The sequence below is a fragment of the Dermacentor variabilis genome, chromosome 11, assembly GCF_050947875.1.
Source record: "Dermacentor variabilis isolate Ectoservices chromosome 11, ASM5094787v1, whole genome shotgun sequence".
NCBI lineage: Eukaryota > Metazoa > Arthropoda > Arachnida > Ixodida > Ixodidae > Dermacentor > Dermacentor variabilis.
The window spans coordinates 12132077-12152900 of NC_134578.1; the positions used below are offsets into that span (position 1 = coordinate 12132077).

The following is a 20824-nucleotide window of genomic DNA, read 5'->3' on the forward strand; positions in this document are numbered from 1 at the left end:
ATGCAAGCAGAACCTTGCGTACCCCGCATGGGCGAGCTTCATACTCTTGCCTATTTCCTCCACGGTGGACGTGAGGTCTTTAGCAACGGCAATGGTGGTCATGCCGTCGTCAGCCTTCGTTATCCTCGGTCAGAGTCACCGGGGTCAGGCGCTGGAGTCTCCACTCCTTCCATTAAACTGGCGGATTCCGCAAAATGTAGCGTTAAATACAAGTATCAAGGCTACAACGACGCGTCTTTCTTTCTTTTTTCAGCGAATTCTTAAGGTTACAAGGTTATCGCTCTCTCGCAAAACAGGCTTGTTGCGTCCGAAACTGCGTGAATGTTCTTGTCAATCCTGTTTCCCGTTGGTACTATTCATTAAGTGCTCGTAAAATAACATGAGGTACGCAAAAATATTCCCGAGTGCCTTGTGTAGTGTCGTTTATAGTACGGCTTCTCTAATGAGACGTAAAGGACGTATAAACTCGTGTAAGGGCCGCATTTTTTTCACAATCTGGACGAGGAGCGGTGCTTGCACGGCGCCGAACTTTTTGGTCAAAATGGTGCCGGCACTGCCAGTGACTTGTGCACACCCCGCATATTGTGCACACCCTGGCTCTAGCCATCTAGTAGCGGCAAGAGGAAGTACACAGCGCGCGGAAATTCGCAGATGTGAGCGCGCGGCATCGGAGCGCTGAACGCGATTGCTTCTCGTTGAAAATTTTTCTCACAAATTTGGGGCTGCCAAGCTGGAGGCGCAGCCCTTATACGGGTGCGGCCCGTACGCGAGTCTATGCGGTATTTAATAAGGTAGTTATACGGTAGGTAATTGTGGGTTTAACGTGTCGAAGCTGCACTATGAGGCTATGAAGGCCAATGTAGCTGGCGGAGGTCTCTGAATTAATCGACTGCCAGAGGTTACTCTTTGACGTGCGCCCCAATCAAGGCTAACGACCGTCTTTGCCTTAAACACCCATCAGTATGCGACCTTTTCTACTGGCAATTGAACCCGTGATGACATAAAATGTGAGCAGTAAAGTTGAGTTTGTTTTGTTTTGTTTTCATACAGTACTCCTTTATTTCAAAGCACTGCCGGAAACGTGTTTTGTGGTGTTAACCTGATCTGCTGCCTTAGGCCTAGGACTTCAAAATCCTGTACCTTCTGACCTCCGCCCAAAGCTTTGTTTTTTCTGAAAGATAAAAATAAAGCCACAAATTATCAATTTTGTTTAGCGCCACAAGGTCCTCTGTGGACATACAAAAAAACCTAAATACACCACCCTCTGTACAACACATTCATTCATTCGCCTTATAGCTTAACCACCATTTTCTTCTTTCCTCGCGCCTGCTCTAGCTAAGGTAGTTTTTTTTTGTACTAAGAACAAAAGTGGAAGCGTCGTGTTGGTTGGTTATATGGACTAGCGGTGAAGATTGTATTCTGTCACAATTAAAATGGCGACAAAGAAATAAAGCATGGACTTCTATGGTTACAACGGTTGTAGTACTATTCATATTAGGCAGCACTGAACGCCGACAAAAATGGTGTTGTCTAAGAGGTTGACGTGTTGGCTTCCACAAGGAAGCCTTGTTGATTGGCGCTCTGTTCATTTCGTGATATTTATCTACTTCCCGACCAGACTACATTTCCAATTATTGATTTCTCGCAGTAACACTGTTCATGAGCAAGTCAACAATTTTTCCTGGTAGCAATTTTCCCTTCCACTGATCGCTGCTGGCAAGTCTCGATTGAATAAACTCTCAAAACCAAACTGCTACGGAATTTTTTCCTAGTTAATTCAGCAGACAAATTGGACAGCACTGAAGGAAAGCCCGTGACACATTACTAATATGTCGTGTCAAATATGTGCCCTGCCATTTTATTCCTTGTTGTATAATGTGCATGTTTAATTATAGAAAAGTATGAGCCACTGCATGCAGCTTGTTCACTTTAGATCTATATTGTTATGATTGTGAATTGTTACATGTCACTAAAATGAATACGAAAACTGATATATAGTAGAGATAGGATGACAGAAACAACGATTTAAGAAGACAAGTACTTGAGTAGCTACAACAACTTGAGTTCTCTCTGTCAAAAAAAAAAATCCTGAATTGTGCAACCATCAGATCCGGCCGTCATGCGTTGAATGCACTCATGCCAACGGTTAATATTACTCAGTGCTGAACACATTCACTAAAAGTGTTCCCGTTGTGCCGCCCAGCTTCACGCCAAAGTTAAGCACGGAGAGTAGCCTCGGTTTCCATACGGTAAGCAACCAGGTGTTCTTTTTCCGTGTTTCATCCTCCAAAGCTTCTTGAAAATCAGATGCGAAGCAAGGAAGCTAGAATGTGGCTTCAAACATCCTTCACAGTTATGGTTTGCCGTTGCATTTCAGTCTATCACTGCAGCAAAAGGCAAATTCCACATCGCGAGAACGACTTCAAGCTACAAAGGCCGTATTTATTTATTTATTTATTTATTTATTTATTTATTTATTTATTTATTTATTTATTTATTTATTTGTATTGTTTTGTTGGTTTGTTTATTTATTTATTTACAAAACGAAGCCACAACGAACCGTTGTCGAAGACACAAGGTTTAATTCAACAACAGCTTCGAAAGTGGAACTTGCTTCATCGGGGGATATTGGTTTGTCCTGATGAAGAGAGTTCCACTTTCAAAACGTCACTCGCATTTACTTCACTCGGAGACTAGTTGTACTTACCACTGAATTTCGTTTTTTGCATATGTTTCTGGGAAGCTTATTAATCACGGAATAGGTTGTGCTTGTAGAGGCACCTCCACGGGCGCAGCAAACACGACAAGTGCCATTAAAGGTGAGCTAAAGAAGAACAAGTACAATGGATGTGAGCGCCATGAATGAATCTGAGAACTGGATATAACTGCTATTGCAGGAAAGATAGTATTATAAGTGGTTCTTGCGTGCCGACTTGAATATTCCTTGGAAAGGCCAGACTGCTCAGTCGCCTTAAAGGACGCAGTGTCAATGCCGTATAGGTAAAAGGGAAATTTATTTCTGGGCTCTCATGTCGCAGCAAGATTTTGGGAAAATGTATTTCAAACCTTATGACACTGCCTATAGAAATAATTTCCTGTATAAAACGTTTTGCAAAAGCATTCGGTTAAGCCTTTCTGCTCTCTGCGGCCAAGATTATATTATTGATAGGCTCTTAGTGACAACAACATCCAATTGTGTAAAATATCGTAACTATATATTATTTCATAAAAACGTACGCATTTCGTAGTTGTGGAACAGGAGAAACCTACTTAACTTTCATGCACTCTTCATTCAAGTAAGCTTAGTAGTCAGCTTTCGCTTACCGATCCAATCCAGCGAGGGTCCGTTTCTGTCGTATTTTCGATTTTCTCGCCGTTGCCTAATGCGCAATATCGTCCTAGTAGAGACGTATTGTGTGGCATAAAACTGAAACTTCCTGTCACCTTGGGGCATCCTTTCACTGGCTCCGTTGTCTGACTCAGTTTACCTCCTGAATATAAAAATAGTGACTCTTTGTGAAAAGCAACTCTGTGACAAGGCAAAGTGCACTCTAGCTCAGGCAGAGTGAGTTATCACACATATACGGCCATGGAATAATGGGTTTATTATTTCTGTTTACAACAGAAAGTAAGAGGAAGCTAAAGGCCGTGTGGCCTGACTAAGGCTTCTGCTCCTACAACAATTAAGCACGCAGGCCATACCCAGCTTAGAAATCCTATAGATATACATTCTTCTTGAGACGAATTCCTTTCAGGCGACTTCCTTGTGCTGGTCAGCCCCTTTTTGGCCTGATTGGAGAATGTGAGCGCTACAATGGAAGCGGCCCTCTCCTTTCGCGGCTCTGCCTTTTTTGAGGAGGTTCGGTGACGCCGACGCCAACGCCGGATCGTTGCAGCAGCCTCCCTGTGTGTCGAATTGTCTCAAGAAGAATGGCCTGCGCTGCCGAGCCAGCAATCTCCCACAGAACTACAGATTGTCAAGCCCACTCGGGAGTCTACTCCTGCCGCTGATGACACGCCCAAAGCAGATCGTCAAGTTCTTTCAATGCGGCATCCCCTCATAGATGCCATTCGAGTGACTCTGTCGAACCTTGGAACTACGTCTACTCAAAATGCACTGATAGACTGGACGCCTTAAGCCCAGTGCTTGAGTCCCTCAAATAGAGACATGGCCAACCATCGCCCATCGTTTCGAGAAGAAGTCAAGGCAGCGTCAATCATACAGTGGAACGCAAGAGGACTAAAATCGCACCTTTCAGACTTTCGTCAGTATATATATACTAATTTGTTCCCAATCATTGTCATATGTGAGCCTAATGTGTCAAAACCAGTCAGACTATCGGGATACGAAGCTGTTATATCCGCAACAACTGATGCATGCAGCAAAGTAATCGTTTTTATTCGTCGAGAACTGACCTATGTTCGCCAGCCGATTCTGCCTCATGATAAGAATCACTACGTTTGCCTAACAATTAAAACGGGCAAACTCATGTTTACATTTGTAGGCGTTTATATATCGCCTTCAACTATTTTTGAGCCCAAACGATTAACGAACATCTTGTCTGTGTGCCCTGCCCCATATGTAATCATCGGAGATTTTAATGCGCACCATATAGCATGGGGAAGCGCAAGGACAAATGCAAGAGGGCAAAGACTTGCAAACTTCGCCTGCAGCCACGGCCTTTCCCTCCTGAATGGCTGCAGCCCAACGTTTATACGAGGCGTGAATTATGGCAGCTGTCTTGACCTAGCTTTCGTCTCCAGCACTTTCACAAGATATGTTAAATGGTTTTCGGATGTCCACTCCCATCCCAGGGAACACCATTCGATTAATTGATTGGACCAATTTTACTTCCACCATGGAAGATGCTTGTCGAGAGGGCCTGTCCTCTGTATTAGAGGAAGCAATCAAGTTTGCAATGCTACACGCCGCGCTCACGGTCACGGTTTCGTCGAAGCACACGGAATTGGATATAGAGTTGGAGCGACTTCGTGCACTCCGCCGTCGTGCGGAGCGGCGTTACCGGCGTACAAAATCCATCGAAGACCTTAGGACAGCCAGAAGACTACAAAAAAAACTTCAACGTCGCATAGATATATTGGCATCTCGACGTTGTACAAGATTTTGCCAGTCACTAGACCCCCGAAAGCCACTTTCCCACATCTGGAGAACCAAACGTGGTCTACGTTCCCTCCCTGAACAACGCTTCCCATTCAAAGCGCTGGCGCTCTTCCAGGGGCGCCTAGAGGCCGATGTTGCAGAAGACTTTAGTGCAAGGATCGCTGGCCAAGCAACCGGTCCAGGCTTTCCAGCCCCCAGTCGCATCCGTGTTTCACGTGATGGCCGCATGGATCTTCATTTCATAATGGAGGAACTAGAAGCGGCTCTTGCTCTATGCAGGCGTTCTTCATCCACGGGACCAGATGGAATATCCTACCGCGCCTTGAACAACCTGAGTGATGGCGCACTGAGAGAGCTGTTACATTTCTACAACTCATCTTGGCAGGATTGCATGGTTCCCGAAGAATGGAAGATAAGCCGCTTGGTCCCTCTCCTGAAGCAAGGCAAGTCCCCACTTGAACTCACCTCATACCGCCCAATAGCGCTGGCCAGCTCTGTGGGAAAGATATTGGAAAAGATTATCCTTGCCCGCTTGGAGTGGTACCTGGAACACTACAACATGTTACCGAATTGCATGGCTGGTTTTCGTCGAGATCGCTTTTCAGTAGTGTTGTTGATCTCGCTACGAACGTCGAGCTTCAAAAGTCACCCAAACGATTATCTGCAGCTTTGTTCTTGGATGTCAAGGGGGTATACGATAACGTATCTCACGAGGCTATCCTCGATGATCTTGAAATGGTTGGCCTAGGTGGCCGAGTTTTCCAATGGATCTCTCATTACCTTTTTATGAGATCGTTCTTTGTCTGTACAGATGATGGTAAAACCGTACGACACTACACGTACCGAGGTGTTCCTCAAGGCGGTGTACTAAGCTCCACCCTATCCAACCTCACACTCATTGGTCTCGTTGATCATCTGCCAGCAGCGATCAAGATATCAATGTACGCCGACGACATATGTATATGGACCTCAGGTGTGACACGTCCTCAGATACGTGCAAGACTTCAAAAAGCTGCTACTCTAACAGCTGTATACCTCCGCAACCAAGGTCTTGAAATCTCGTCAGACAAATGTGCACTGATGGCGTTCACTCGCGAACCAATGACACCATACGCCATCTCAATAAATGGCCAAATAAGTTCTTATGAGAAGACTCACAAATTTCTTGTCATAATCATTGATAGGGATCTCTCATGGAGCCCGCACGTGACCTACTTGAAACAGCTTCTGACAGCAATCTCCCAACTTTTCAAGTTTCTGGGAGGAAAGATTTGGGGAATGTCAGTGCATGGAATGTTGGAATTGTACAGGGCTCTTTTTCTGGGCTTCTTGAGATACAGTTTGCCTGTACTGACCAACACCTGCCAGACAAATCTTCGTGCTCTACAGGCTATTCAAGCTCGGGCTCTCAGGGTTTGTCTTGGTTTGCCAAAATGCACATCGACAGCAGCGACTATTGCGATTGCCCGGGACCAACCTATACAAACACACATTGCGGTAGAAGTGTTGAGAGTGCACATTAGGCAGGTTGCCCATGCCTGTTCCCACCATCTGGCAACACTACCGTAAGAAAGGCCGCAGGCATCATTTTGTACTACGATTTCGAAGTATTACACCTGCCTTCCATTAGGCTTCACCCCCGCAACTAAGCCATCGATTCCTCCATGGTGTTTGGCTCGACCCGCAGTGCACCTCACCGTACCAGGAATCAGGAAAAAATCTGAGTTGTCATCACCTGCTCTTAAACAACTAACTCTGCTCCTTTTGCACGAGAGGTACGCCGAACACGTACATATTTATACTGATGGATCGGCAACTCTCCAGTGTTCCTCTGGAGCCGTGGTCTTCCCAGCGAAAGCCACCACCATCAGTTTCAAGACATGTCACCCAACGACACCGATGGCTGCGGAACTTGCAGCTCTTCGCGCTGCACTTCGTCTCGTCAGCCAAGAACAACCTCGAAGATGGTCAATATTCAGTGACTCGAAGGCAGCACTGCAATCTTTGCTATCGGCCCTGCGGCGCGGACCACACGAACAACTGGTATTTGAGATTAGAGAACTAATCCATACCTTAACTGAGAGAGGACACCACGTGACATTTCAGTGGCTTCCAAGTCACTGCGGAGTCATAGGGAACGAACACGCTGATAACGCTGCTTGGTCGGCTCTTCAAGGGGACGATCGAAGAGGAGCCGATACCATTATCAAGGACAGATGCCGCTAGAAAACTTCGAATGCTCAGCCGTGACATCACGTTCTCCTTGTGGAACGCTGGAAGTTTTCACGACTACCGACTCCACAATCTTGACTCCTCTCTACGCCTTTGTATTCCAGCTGAACTCTGCCGTCGCGAAGCTACCCTGCTTTGTCGAATATGGCTAGGGGTGGCTTTCCCCAAGTCTTTTGCTTACCGAATTGGATGGGCCGACGACGCCTCGTGTGAGGGCTGTGGTAACGAGGAGACTTTTCAACACCTTCTTTGTGACTGTCCTCGCTATAATTTACAGAGACAATCACTCGCAATCGCGATAGCGCGCTTTGACCGAAGACCTCTCACAGAAGAACTTATTTTAAAATACCGCCATCACAAGCCATCGCAGCAGAGGGCGACGAGGGCACTGTTGCGGTTTTTGAGGGCGACAGAATTGGACAAGCGGCTCTAGCCTGAACAGATGTTGATAGTGCTGCAAGTGTCACTGTGATGTGCGATGACAGTATTCGGTGACAGTGACCGATTGTGATTGTGTGTCTATGCTCCTTTCTCTCCTTATCTCTACCTTGTTAACACTTTACCTTCCCCTCCCCTCTCTCCCCAGCGTAGGGTAGCAAACCGGATCTTTTTCTCTGGTTAACCTCCCTGCCTTACCCCTTTCCTCTCTCTCTCTCTCTCTCTATCTCTCTCTCTAGATATACCGAAACCAAGTGGAATGTCAGGATACAAATATGAGCACAGTGGTCGATGCTTGCTGAAGCCTGACCAACATCTTCACACTGGGCAACATATTGGCCAACACGGCGCACAAACCAGTCGCGTAGACTAATGTGTGGATAAGGCGGCGAGGAGGGCATATTTTTCCACCCCGATATTTTCAAACGTACTGCCACCCCCTGCCCCCCCTTTTCCCCGGAAAACGAAAACCACACAGAAAGAACGGACATGCACTGAGGTGATATATTGATCAACAGAAAAGGTTTAATGTGAACGCTCGTAGCCACTTTAGAGAATCAGTTAAGGTAATGAGGTAACACTTAAGACGTCTCGGAATAATTATCAAATAAAAAAATAATGCAGATCAAAGAATAGCACGCCGCCTCCGGTTGGCGCATATGTATATGTATGTGACCTGAATAGACGTAACGTACAGGCTTATAACTAATACACAACTAGCATAAGTCGCGTCCGATTATTCTCTTATTTTCCTATACAACCGTCTACGTCTAACCTCGCCCCCACTGCTCCTTTGGCGCATTATAAGTGATTACGCTTTCCTTGCGCATTATCCTTGTTTACATTGGTGTGATAGGCTAAATATACGACGTTATGCGCTATACTGTCGGACTTGTGGCAAAACGCAGAGTGCAAAAAATCAGTCATTTAATTCCTTGCACGCTGATACTGCCATCCAGCTACAGTTGTGAAAGCAAACAAATATGGTTAAGGAACGTACGTGCGATGTTTGTGGTGCCAACGTGAATTTTGGAGAACTCCACATTCTTACCATGTACCATGAGCCTTCCCCCCACAAATAGCAAGAAAATGGCAATGACAGCAACGTGTAGTTCTTGCTGCTCGTTGTCATAAATCTCTGGCTGTTCGAAAGAATACGTGCAGTGTGATGAATCATCATGCAGAATCACTGTTCGTACTTACCAAATGTGAATCTTAGGAAAACAGCGAGTATTATTAAAACGGTGATGCGAGAAGTAACAATCTTGGATAGTGTCATCCTTGCCGTAGACGACGATTCACCGATCGTTCACCTGTGCAGCCTTCGTTCCACTCAGGGGAGAAACCACACGGTGACTTTTCTTATGTACGCCGGACCCGGAGGTTACCGCGGCTCCTGCCTCCTTTTATTTATCCTTTACGATATGGCCCTCTTTAAGGTAAAAGTGGTTAACGACTTCTACCTTACAAGCAGAAGAGATGCGGCCCTGCTTTTCTTTTCCTGTTGTATTCTGCGACCAGCTGTCGGCAGCATTAATTTATATGCTTGACATATTGTAGTGAAGTAGACATTTTAGTTAATTCTAAACTCCTCATTAGTCACGAGATCTTTGAGTGCGCCCTTTCGCGTGTGACCTCAACGGGGTGAAGCCTCTGCAGCGCTGCATGTGAGCTCGCTGTGTGAAGGCAACTTCAAGTTGTCGGTCGACCTGCTCTGCTCGAGTCTCTGAAAAGCGAGTCTATAGGTTTTTCGAACAGTATGGTACGGAATTTCCAAGGACACCATTCCCTGCGAAGTCGGGCGGAGTAGTACTGGCACGCTCAGCGTGGATCGCTCCTTGCGTCGTCTGCTAGTCATCAGTGTGCGCACGCGCGTGTACGGCGTTGGCTTCTCGCCATTGCTACTACGTTTTCACGGCGCACTCCATGATGGGTTGTCGGTCCTTTTTGATGCGCAAGCATCGTCTGCCGCACTGAACTAGAGAGCCGGCGTCTGTAACAGCAAAGCGGCACCTAAATTTCCATTGGCTGCGACGTCACGTGCCGTGCGCGCCTCGATGGAGCAGAGCTGACGAGGGGGACACCTGCTGCCGAGCTTGTGTGCCAGGCGTTGCGTGAAGGGAGAGGGCGTAGCCGCGGCGCCACGTCACCCTCTCTCTCGGAAGCCTGTGTTCTCCGCGCGTTCCTTGTCCGTGCAAGCTATCGCCTGCGTTCTAATTTCGCCTCGGTAAACGCTATAAAGAAATTAATATATAAAAAAACAGAATAAATTCGATAGGAAAAACATTGGCGGTAGTAAGTTTCGAACCTATGACCCTATACGCTCAAAAGGCAAGTGGCTTGCCCATTGGACCTCCAAGATAGCAGTTCTGTGCAGTCTCCTTTATGACATCATGCTACTTGTACCAAAATTTCTATCGCCAGGCCAGGCGTGATGAAAGGGGCGACGTACAAATGCGCAAGCACGCAGAAACCGACGTAACATATGCAGGAAAGAGACGACAAACTTTTTGGAAGTCTTTTGGAAGGCTGAAAACGTTTAGTAAATCAGTCTTCCAAAAGGTACGTTGTCGCTTTCATATATATATATATATATATATATATATATATATATATATATATATATACGCGAGCGCTCTTGAATTTAGAAATACAGCCGCCGCGGCAGAGGTCGAATGGGCGACGTCGCCACTGGTCGAGCACATCCGGTGGTTATATGCAAAATACATTTAATATATCACTTTTTTGTGGTTCCCTTATGCTGGTAAACATAAAACTAACGACAGGAAGTAATACAGGCAGTAGTTTTAGAGGGCCGTGCGACACGAGCACGAAGTAAGAACACGATCAGATGCATAAAAATGAAGCTATCTAGCCAGAGCGCAGCAGACGACAAAGGCGAGTCCCCTGCCCGATTTAGCGGCATCGCCATTGGTCGCGTACGAGGCTAATAGAGTAAATATTTGATATCTCAATCTCGATCAGTATCTCAATCTCTTGTGAACGCATATGCATACTCTTTTTTTCCCTGGAACCATAAGAGACTGGAATGATTTACCGAATGCTATATGTGATTCTCAAACTGTGGAACATTTTGAAACCGAGGTTACAAAATATTTTCTTAGTGAATAGCCATGATCTAAGATTTCTCGTGTAATTTTTACAATGTAGTTTTGTTATGTATAATGTTGTGGCGTATGTGATGTAATATGCATCATGTAAGTTTCAGTATGTACTATCGTGATGCATTTTTCGGCTATACATTGCTGCTTTATCTTTCAGGTGACGGTTGTTATGTCAGAATTTATATTATATTTATGTATAATGGCACGCTGTGACTTGTAAATTTATGTATTAGCTATACACTGCTGCTTTATGTAGGCAATTATGGTTCTTGTGCCATATTTGTACCCCCCCCCCCTTGTAACGGTCCAATCGGCCAATAGTACCTGCAAATAAAAATAACAAATTTCTCATGTTTCTAGGAGTGGGCAGCACAACCCGGACGAAAGGCAAAAGGAAGTACACGATACGAGCGCAGACTAACTGGTTTATTTAAAGGAAAAAAATAAGGAGATAGTTACTGTTGGTTGCGAATTCTTTATTTATGCCGTCAGTTTCTTAATCAAAATTAGTACAAACCACAAATTTCCGGGAAATGAAACTATATGTCACTCAGACGTTAAAAAAGATATCCCAATTTTGTAAATTTCACCTCAAAGTACATCTAAAGCGGGCAAAATCGATATATTATACATGACTCTAAATGATACCACTAATTTGTGGGTAGAACTATTGCGAAACCCTTGTTAACAACGTTACGAATTCCCGTAAGATATAAATCGACGTATCAAATTTGTCCGCTTTAGCTGCTCTCATAGCACAGTTTACAGAACTGCGATATCTATTGTAGGTGCAGAGCTGCGAATTTGTAAGCTTCGGGCTTGTATATTTTTCCAGCTTACCAATTTTTGAAAACTCATTTTAAATGATCCAGAACTAATTCAAAATTCTGCTTCTCTCATTCACTAGAAACAAACATCATCTCTCAAATGCCAATCTGACCACCTAACAATGAGCACCTATTGTGCCACTGTCCTCAGTTTGAAGCACAAAGACAATCTATTACCAACGCATTCATAAAACTAGATGATCTTCTGAGTAAACAAACAATACTATAGAACACCGTCCCCACCGATCATCGGCTCAGAAGACACTAAAGACACTTCTGTGCTTTCTGCGAACGTCTAGCTTGTGCGAGCGCCTTTGACTCTGCCGTGCTGTTCGTGCGTATCTCCGTACCTCCTCTCTTTCTTTCTCTCCTTTCTTTCTATTCCCCTTCTCCTTTCCCCCAGCGCACGGTAGCCAACCGGACTCTTGACTGGTTAACATCCTTGTCTCTTTTATCTCTCTATCTCTTTCTCTCTGTAGCATTCTTTTTCGATATGATAAGGTATACCACGCTCGCACTAGCTAGTAAAAAAAGACAGCTATCGGGGGCAATTAGGATCAGTTTTAAGCTTTAGATCACTGATTATCGCTAAAGGGGGCCCGATTATAACTCAACATATTTAGAGCGTGAGTGCAAAGAAGCCTTCCAAGAATGAATGGCTTATGTATGACTAGCTTTCAATTGGTTGCCAAGTAAAGATCAGAAGTTATGAAAGAAGAAAGCTGCTGAAGGACTTGTGGGCCGTAGAAACGTGTAATAGGGCCCGCTGCAAAGAAACCATCCCTAGCTTAGCATACAAGATAAAACTGCTACATGACTAGGCTGCCAAAAACACTAAATGACAGGCTACAAGTGAAGATCACAGGTTGTCATGTAGTCTTCTACCACGAAACGGAAAACAACACTTGCGTTACTCGTTTTTTTTTTCTATATTGCTTCGAAGACTTTTGACGTCAATTGCTTCACTTATGATAGTTTACGGTTCTGTCTTCTGCAAACGGAGAACAGTAGCCAGACTTTTTACTGTCAGTTTTTGCTACATATTTGGATTGTTTCTAATGTTCGAAAATATCGAATAGTTCATTTTTCGAATACGCTTAGCTAGTGCGTAATATTCGATTCGTATTCGAAACTTCGAATGTTCACTCACACCTAATTAGAAGGCTCGCATGCACAAATGATGTTACAGTTAGTAGGCCTGTTACTTTCTAACTTTGCGCTCGTGCTCTCTTCCTATTTATGTAGACCCGTTTATATTGCGGAGGGTGTTCGGGCACAAGGGTAAAGAAATGACTCCCTATACTGCTGGTGCCCGAGGCTACCCTGCGCCGCTCGAGCCCGCCGCACTGGTATAGGTTGGGGCTTGCTGCACTTGCTTCAGTCTCCTGCGCTTGCGCTCGCTATGGTGACGGACACGTTTCTCCGTGGACAAAGTGTTAGGCAACCCTCTGTCTTGCTGCCCGGGTCTCTTCACGCCATTTCTGTGCCATACTTGTCGAACGCAAAGGTGCCATAGCCGAGCAAGCGGGCACTCTCTGCAAAAAAATCCCACACTTGCACGCCTTATAGCTCCCGATGAGCCTCAGGATGCGTCTAATAATTTATTCCCATTATCGCATTGTGAGGTCTCCCTGAACGCGACAATTCTTGATCGGATGGACAAACGCACTGCTGAGCTCAGTGAACGCCGAGCGCGAGGCTAAATTAAGTTCGACAACGGGACTGCCGCGGCGCACACGACACATGCACGATCTATAGCAATGGCTTCCCTCCTCGCTATAGCTATAGCGTTTCTGTAATCGCCGCTTAAATCTATATACAGCCACGCTCTCGAGAACACGGGCAGCTTCGATCGCAATTGAGTCCCATCCAAATGAACTTTTTCAACACCTCAGGATCAAGTTGGTTAGGATTACATAGCTTGAGGGCGCAGATGAGTCTACGATCGCGAGCGAGTAGATTCGAAGTGTACATAACCGCATTTGGGTGGCCGCTTGACAGGGTAATTAAACATGGCTAGTCCCCGCAACACCGACAGTAAGTTTAAATTAAGCGGGTACATTGGATAGTGCTTCTCTCTTTTGCTACACATTTCAATGGAACGCTAGGTGACGGCCTGAAAAAAAAAGTGCGCAAATGAATAACGCCGCGTAGAATCAGCTGGACTCGTAGCTGCTGACGCGAGCTGGAACTTTCGCGGACCAAAAAGTTGCACAGAAAACATTCATGCACGAATTGAAAAAGTCCCATACGTCCACAAAAGCAATTTATTCTGAAACAATCACTGAAATTCAGCTGTAGATCCATGTCCCACCTGCAAAGTAAACACAAATGAGCGAATGAAAGGACTATCAAAGTAATGATGCAAGAAGCCAAATGGCAACGTCAGTGAAATGGCAAAGCAGCTAAGCGGGCTACAGCATTTCACAAAAGGAGTACAAGCTCATGGTCTGTGCATTCTGTAACTAAATGCTAACAATACAGGCATCACAGTGTACGGAATCACACACAAGAGGCGGTATAGGGCACAGAACAATGATATCCGGAATAGTTTTGCAAGCTAACGCAATGACAGCATTGTCATGGTAATGGGCAGAAGAGTAAACGAACTACAAAAGTGTAACTGCTTGTTTTGCTACAGCAAATTCACACAATTAGCAACGTGAAGTGAACACACGCAAAAAAATAAACAGAGCAGGTTAGGGAGGCACCAATAAAATAGGCGATTTGAGATATAGGTCTATTCGATTCAGCCAAGTTTGTCTGCACCTTCGGCACCTATTCACGGTGCACTGCACCTAGGCGTTCGATTCCCCAAGGTGCAGCGGTGCACCCTGCACTCCCGTGCTTGACTGAACGGGGTGCAAGACAAGGTGCCGACGCGGTGCAGTGCACCCTTGAACCTTGCAGCGAGTGGGTGCAGTCCAGCACACCATAACTGGCACCCCTTGCACCTTTTCGTTTGTGGTGCCATGCACTTTTTTCGGAATCGAACAGACCTATGGTTACACAGCACCCATAGTTTGACCTGCTTATAAGCAGGCCAAACTATAGGTGCAGTGTAACTATAGGCTTGTAATAGCTTAAGGTGTTTGGCAGAATGGCGCTTCCTCAGCAGATTGGATTTGTTTTCGCCTTTAACAAAAATGTGCAGTCTCATGATAACGTAACACCCAACACTACATGCGCTTAGGCTATTTTCAAGGTGTTCGCAACCGGCCTACAAGGGGGATGCATGATGTATCATGTGCAAAACGTGCATAATACTTTCACTGTGAAGCTTTCGTCCACTGAAGCAGTTAGTAAACACATCTTCCAGGCGTGGGATGAACCTAAACAGTTCGAGTGAGGGGGTAAAGCAAGCCCCCCATGTCGTTGTGCTCGATGAATTCAGCCGCAGGCATGCGGCGCCCCCACTACAAGCAGGGCAACTCCTTGGTAAAACACACTTCTTGGACACAAAGCTAGCAATGTAGCATATCAGCCTTGAGTAGCTCCTTCTCACATGGTACGGACGTTCTGCAATATTTCCTGAAGTAGACTCGGTGGAAGGCGCATGTTTGTTCATGTAGAACTTCACTGCGTCCATCAGTTTCCGTTTGCTTTTACTTCATGGTGTTTAATCTTGTGGAGGCAACTTACTGTATCTCCCGCTGCACTGCCACCTGTTGCACTACGGGCAAAGTTATAAAATCACAGGCAATTTACCATGAGCAGGAACTGCTGAGGATGCGTATTGCAGCCTGATTACATCCTTACGATTCCAAAAAAAATTCTCAACTTTGTCTTTGCATAGTCGAGGTGTCAGCAAATAGGTGTGTCCAAGTTTCTTTGTCGGTAGTCAAGGAGCTCAACTGTGCGGGTGAGAGTGACTCTTACCCCTTCTACTGTGGATTGGCTTAGGAAGTGCTTTTTGTCTGCGTTGTCCTCCCATTGGTTTAGGATGTCAAACATTTACATACACGCGCTTCGGCACCACAGCTTCATAGAAAAGCAGAAACACCACCTAACCAAGCGCTCCCAAGCCACGAAGCAAGCAACTGCATGCAGGAGTGAGGGATTGCAGCGCCGCCGCTTCGTTCGCCACCGGCGGCGTCAGGTACCCGCATAGTAGCCACGGTCGCTGTCTACGTGCGATGCACTGCCCCTTCTAGTACACGGCATTCTAGTTTGCAACAGGGCAGCTGTTCCTTGTCATTGCCTCCTTTACTAGATGAGCCATCTTGCACGCCTGCAGAATGGTTCGAACTCCCAGGGCAAGGGGCTGCCCTTGGCTGTGACCAACAGTCGCGAGGTGGCGTCCGCGACTCGCACTGACACGGGCTGTAGATGGGCTGTAGATATTGTGGCGAATAGACGTGCTTTTCAAAGCTCCGTGGCGGCGAAGAAATCATAAGTTTGTGAGCATGCTTTGAGCTTGCTTCTGTTTTTTATTTGCTGATTTTTCTTGCCTTTTTGGTAATTGGGTGGTTTCCTTTTTTTTTCTTTTTTTTTTCCTCTCGTATTTCGTGTGCGCGGGTGTGTTTCGTGTACATTTAGTTTTGCAGGATGGTTAGAGCGTCCTTTCGCGCCACGTGCGTCAACACGTGCAGCCGGGTGGGACGTTGAGTGTTTGTAGCCTTTAAATAGTAGCTTGGAGATGGCAAGACTAATAGCTATTAGTGGTTTTACTGTGCGTGTTTTGCTAGGAAAGTGAGAGCGTGGCCACGTGGTTGAGCGCGTGCGAGAGTGTGTCATACCTTGGGTCTCCGCGGCATTGACTGTTTTTGAAACAGTGGTGAGAGTTGCTTTGCGACATTTTGAGGATTTGGATCCTGTGCATATCAGCTTTTGCTAAAAGTCACGTGCTCTGCATTATTATAATAATATAGTATTTGCATAAAAAAGCCGCGCAATACATGGCAAGAAAGCCGGGAAAGCAGGAAGTGCACGAGGGTTCCCTCAAGGCAAAAGAGGAGACGAATGAGAATGGAGAGGGAACCGAGTCAATCGGCCCACACTGTGATGTCTATGCTAGGCTCAAGAAAATGGAGGCTTTCCAGGAAGAGCTTGTCAAACAGGTTGAAGAGCTCAAAAATGAGCTAAATAGGGGGCGTGATGCACGGACGGTAGTTGAAAAAAGACTTGAAGCATCCGAGGAAAAGCTGAATAGCGTCGCCATTGTGAACTAGAATGTGCGTGAAAATGGAACGCAGTCCCTCGACGTGACAGGAGAGGGATTGCTAGCAAAGTACGTGGGATGCGTGCAATGTGGTGAAGGGTTAGCTGGAAAGAACGGCACCTACCTTGAGGCCGCCACGCGGAAAAATCAGGAGCACAGGGGACAATGCCCACTGTAGAGTCTGAATCACGCGGAAAAGGACAAAGGGAAGCAGTGAGAGGTAGGAGAGAGTGAAAGGGTGATTATCGCCGGTGACCCAAACCTGGCTAGGTGCCCAGAAGCAATTGTGGAGAGGGTGAAAGGCGATGAAAGGATGACGGTAGGCACATTTCCAGGACGGACACTGGGTTCTGTCATGAAGCGAGCCGAAGAAAAGCTCGCGGAAAATGCCCACGTGCGCAACCTTGTCATAGTAGCAGGTGGGCTAAATGACGTCCTAAACAGGAAAGGGACAGGACTAGCCCAGCGCCTGGCGAAGGGGGTGGACGACTTGCGCGAACTATCCCCTCGGGTGCAGATCGTGGTGTGCACGGTGCCGGAGGTGCCTGTACGTCACAGTCACGTACAAAGAGCCGTAGTGGCTGCTAATGAGGCGATATGGAAAATGAGCCGAAAGAAAGGCTTCGAGGTTGTCGAAGTAAACAGGGAAGTGAGAAGGTGCGGTGGTTTTAAACGAGACTGGATCCACTTCAATTACAGGCTGGCACGAGAAATGGGCTGGCGACTTGGTGGTCGCGCTGTTGCTTTTTTAGGGGGCGCACGGGCGCTCAGGAGGCCAGATTAGGTAGTAATAAGAAGGTCCCCTAAGGGAACTTCAGAAGAGCATCGCCATCGATAACAGAAAAAGGAGGAAAGCAAGAAAGAGAGCTCGCCATGCAATAGGCTTCATAAACATGCAGGGCGGTAGAAGAAAGGAAAAGGGGGCAGATATTGAGGAGCAGTTAAATAGAGAACAAATAGGGGTGTATGTGGTTAGAGAAACGCACCTTAGAGACTCGGAAGAGCCGCCAGTGATTGAGAATTATGTTTGGGAAGGTTGCGACAGAACTAAGAAAGGGAGGGGGAGTTGGAATGCTCATCCATCAGGGAGCCAAATGGAAAAGAGTAAATTCACAATGTCAAGAGCATCCTTGGTTATCAGGTACAATGAGTGGGAAAGAAACTTGGCTGGGCGTTACGTATTTGTGGACCGGAAAAATTTGCACAGAGAAGAATAAAGAATTAGTGGAATACATAAGCGCTAATATTAAGGGTTTTGGGAATGGTGCTGAAATTATCCCATTAGGTGGCATGAATGCCCACATACAGGATTTAGAAGGCTATACCGACAACAACGGGAAGTCAATACTATACCTTTGTGAGCAACATAACCTCGTTATCGTGAATACTGGACCTAAGTGCGAAGGGCAGATCACCTGGGAAGTGGGAAACCGGCAATCAACTGTTGATTACTGTCTGATGACAAGGAATTCATGATAAGTTGAGAGAAATGGTCATTGATGAGGAAGGGTATAGCAGCGTAGGGAGTCACCATAAACGCATCGTTTTGAAAATAGGATATGTAGTTGGGAAAGAGAGCAAGGAGTGCAAAATGGCCAGTCCAAAATTGAACGCTGGACAAATAACAAATATAGTCACTAAAGTCGAGGAAGAGCTTGGCAAATGGCCAAATAAAGAGTGGGAATATAGTGAACTTCTAAGCGTAATAACGACACAAATATGGAAAGAGAATCAACATATTCGTTGGAAAGGAAAAAAGAAACCGAAAAGCTGGTGGAACAGGGAGATACGAGAAGTGATCACCCAACGACAGAACGCACCCCGAGAGCACAGGCAGGTAAAGAAGGCGCAGTTGCCGCAGGATGAAGTAACCAGTAAATGGTAAATATACCGGGAGAAAAAGTCTATGGTTCAAATACTGGTGCAAGCAAAATGAAAAGGTGAAAGTGAACGTTGGTTGTCAGAAATACGTGATAAAAAGAAGGCCGCACCTAGAATATTTTGGAACCACATAAAATTATTAGGCAGGAAGTGAAAAACAATACAACAACATATCCTAGACGAAGGTGAAAACAGACTGGAAGGAGAAGCGGCAATAAATTACATCCGAAAAATAACAGCCTAATCTTTCCAAAGCAATGACGAGGTTGTATTTGAAGAAAAAAAGAGCATGAGAGAGACCCAGGCGGAAACGGAGCTGGTGCTGACAAATTTCAACTGGAAGAAAGCTGAAGAGAAAATTCCTAAGCGCACAGCCACAGGGCTAGACGAGGTTCCCGTTAGGCTGATTAATGAACTAGGACCAAGAACTAAGGATGCTCTGGTGAAAGCAGTGGAATAAATTTTAAGATAGACGAATACCAGACAGTTGGCGACAAAGTAGAATGAATTTAATTTATAAAGGTAAGGAGGAGAAAGATAGAATTCGCTCTTATAGACCATTGACCATTACATAGGTAATATATAAGCTAGCAATGCAGGCAATCAAATCAAAGCTTCAAGCATGGGCAGATAATAAAGGGATTTTGGGAGAACTTCAGAATGGCTTCAGAATAGGTAGGTGTTTAGATGATAACTTAATTGTTTTTACTCAGTATATTGAAATATCAAAAGTAGAAAGCAAACCGTTATATGTGGCCTTTTTAGACATTAAAGGAATGAATGACAACGGGGACCGAAACATCTTGTGGGATATTCTGGAAAGGGAAGGCTTAAGCTACGATTGTCTACAGCTTTTGAGAGCGATTTACCTAGAAAATACCGTTTGCATAGAATTTGAAGAGATGGGGAGCGAGGAGAAAGATGATATCAACAAGGGACTGAGGCAGGGGTGCCCTTTATCCCCACTGCTGTTTATGATGTACATGGTGAGGATGGAAAGGGCGCTCGAAGTAATTAATATCGGGTTCATTTTCCCATATATACAGGCGGGTACAGTAGTAGAGCAGTAGCTTCCAGGTTTATTTTATGCGGACGACATTGTGCTGCTAGCTAAGACGCAAAGTGATTTGCAATGTCTGGCTAATATATGTGGACACGAAGGCAACAATTTAGGTTTGAAATTTAATGTTAGAAAATCAGGCGTTATGGTATTTAATGAAAGCAGTGAACAGACAGTGGCGATACAGGGCCAGGAAATACCTCGGGTAACAGAATATGAATACCTTGGTATATGGATAAACGAAGGCGACAGATATATGGAAACATAGGGAAAACAATAACAGTGAAGGGGAAGAGAAATGCAGTCATAATGAAGCACAGGGCGCTATGGGGATACAATAGGCACAAGGTGCTCCGAGGTATGTGGAAAGGTGTAATGGTTCCACGACTTACTTTTGGAAATGCGGTTGTTTGTTTGAAATCAGGGGTACAATCAGGACTCGATGGCAACCAAAGGTTAGTGGGACGCCTCACATTGGGAGATCACGGGAAGACTACGAATTAAGCTGTGCAGGGTGATATAGGATGCACAAGTTTTGAATAGGTGAGGGAAGTGCACAGTAAATTTAATTTTGAAGAACGATTGAGGAATATGGAAGAAAGTAAATGGGCTTGAAGAGTGTTCAGGTATTTGTACAGGAATAACATTGATTCACAGTGGAGGAAAAGAACTAGGAAGCTTACCAGCAAGTAAGCGGCCTGTATGGTGAGCAACGCAGCAACGAAGAACGTCAAGCGAAAAGTCAGAGAGGCTGAGTTAATCTCATTGGTAGCGGCAATGGAGAAGAAACTTGCCATGAGTAACTACATAAGAGGAAAGAAAGAAATCAGGAGAGAAACAATTTATGATAACTCAAAGGGAAGCTCATAATTACTTTTCGAAACGAGATCAGGATGCCTTAGAACACGCACTTATAAAGCGAGATATAAGAAGGAAGAAGATGAATGTGCTTGCTGCGGTAAAGCTAGGGAAACTATG

General features: G+C 45.5%; 1 protein-coding gene across 1 annotated transcript; it reads right to left on the reverse strand.

Moving 5' to 3' along the window:
• Positions 1-1030: 1030 nt before the first annotated feature.
• Positions 1031-9278, reverse strand: LOC142563816 (uncharacterized). Its single transcript, XM_075674457.1, has 4 exons — positions 8996-9278; positions 3325-3491; positions 2708-2824; positions 1031-1171 (listed from the first exon to the last, which is right to left on the reverse strand). Exons 1-4 carry the CDS (start codon positions 9069-9071, stop codon positions 1127-1129), a joined length of 405 nt encoding a protein of 134 aa, XP_075530572.1. The 5' UTR covers positions 9072-9278; the 3' UTR covers positions 1031-1126.
• Positions 9279-20824: the final 11546 nt, after the last annotated feature.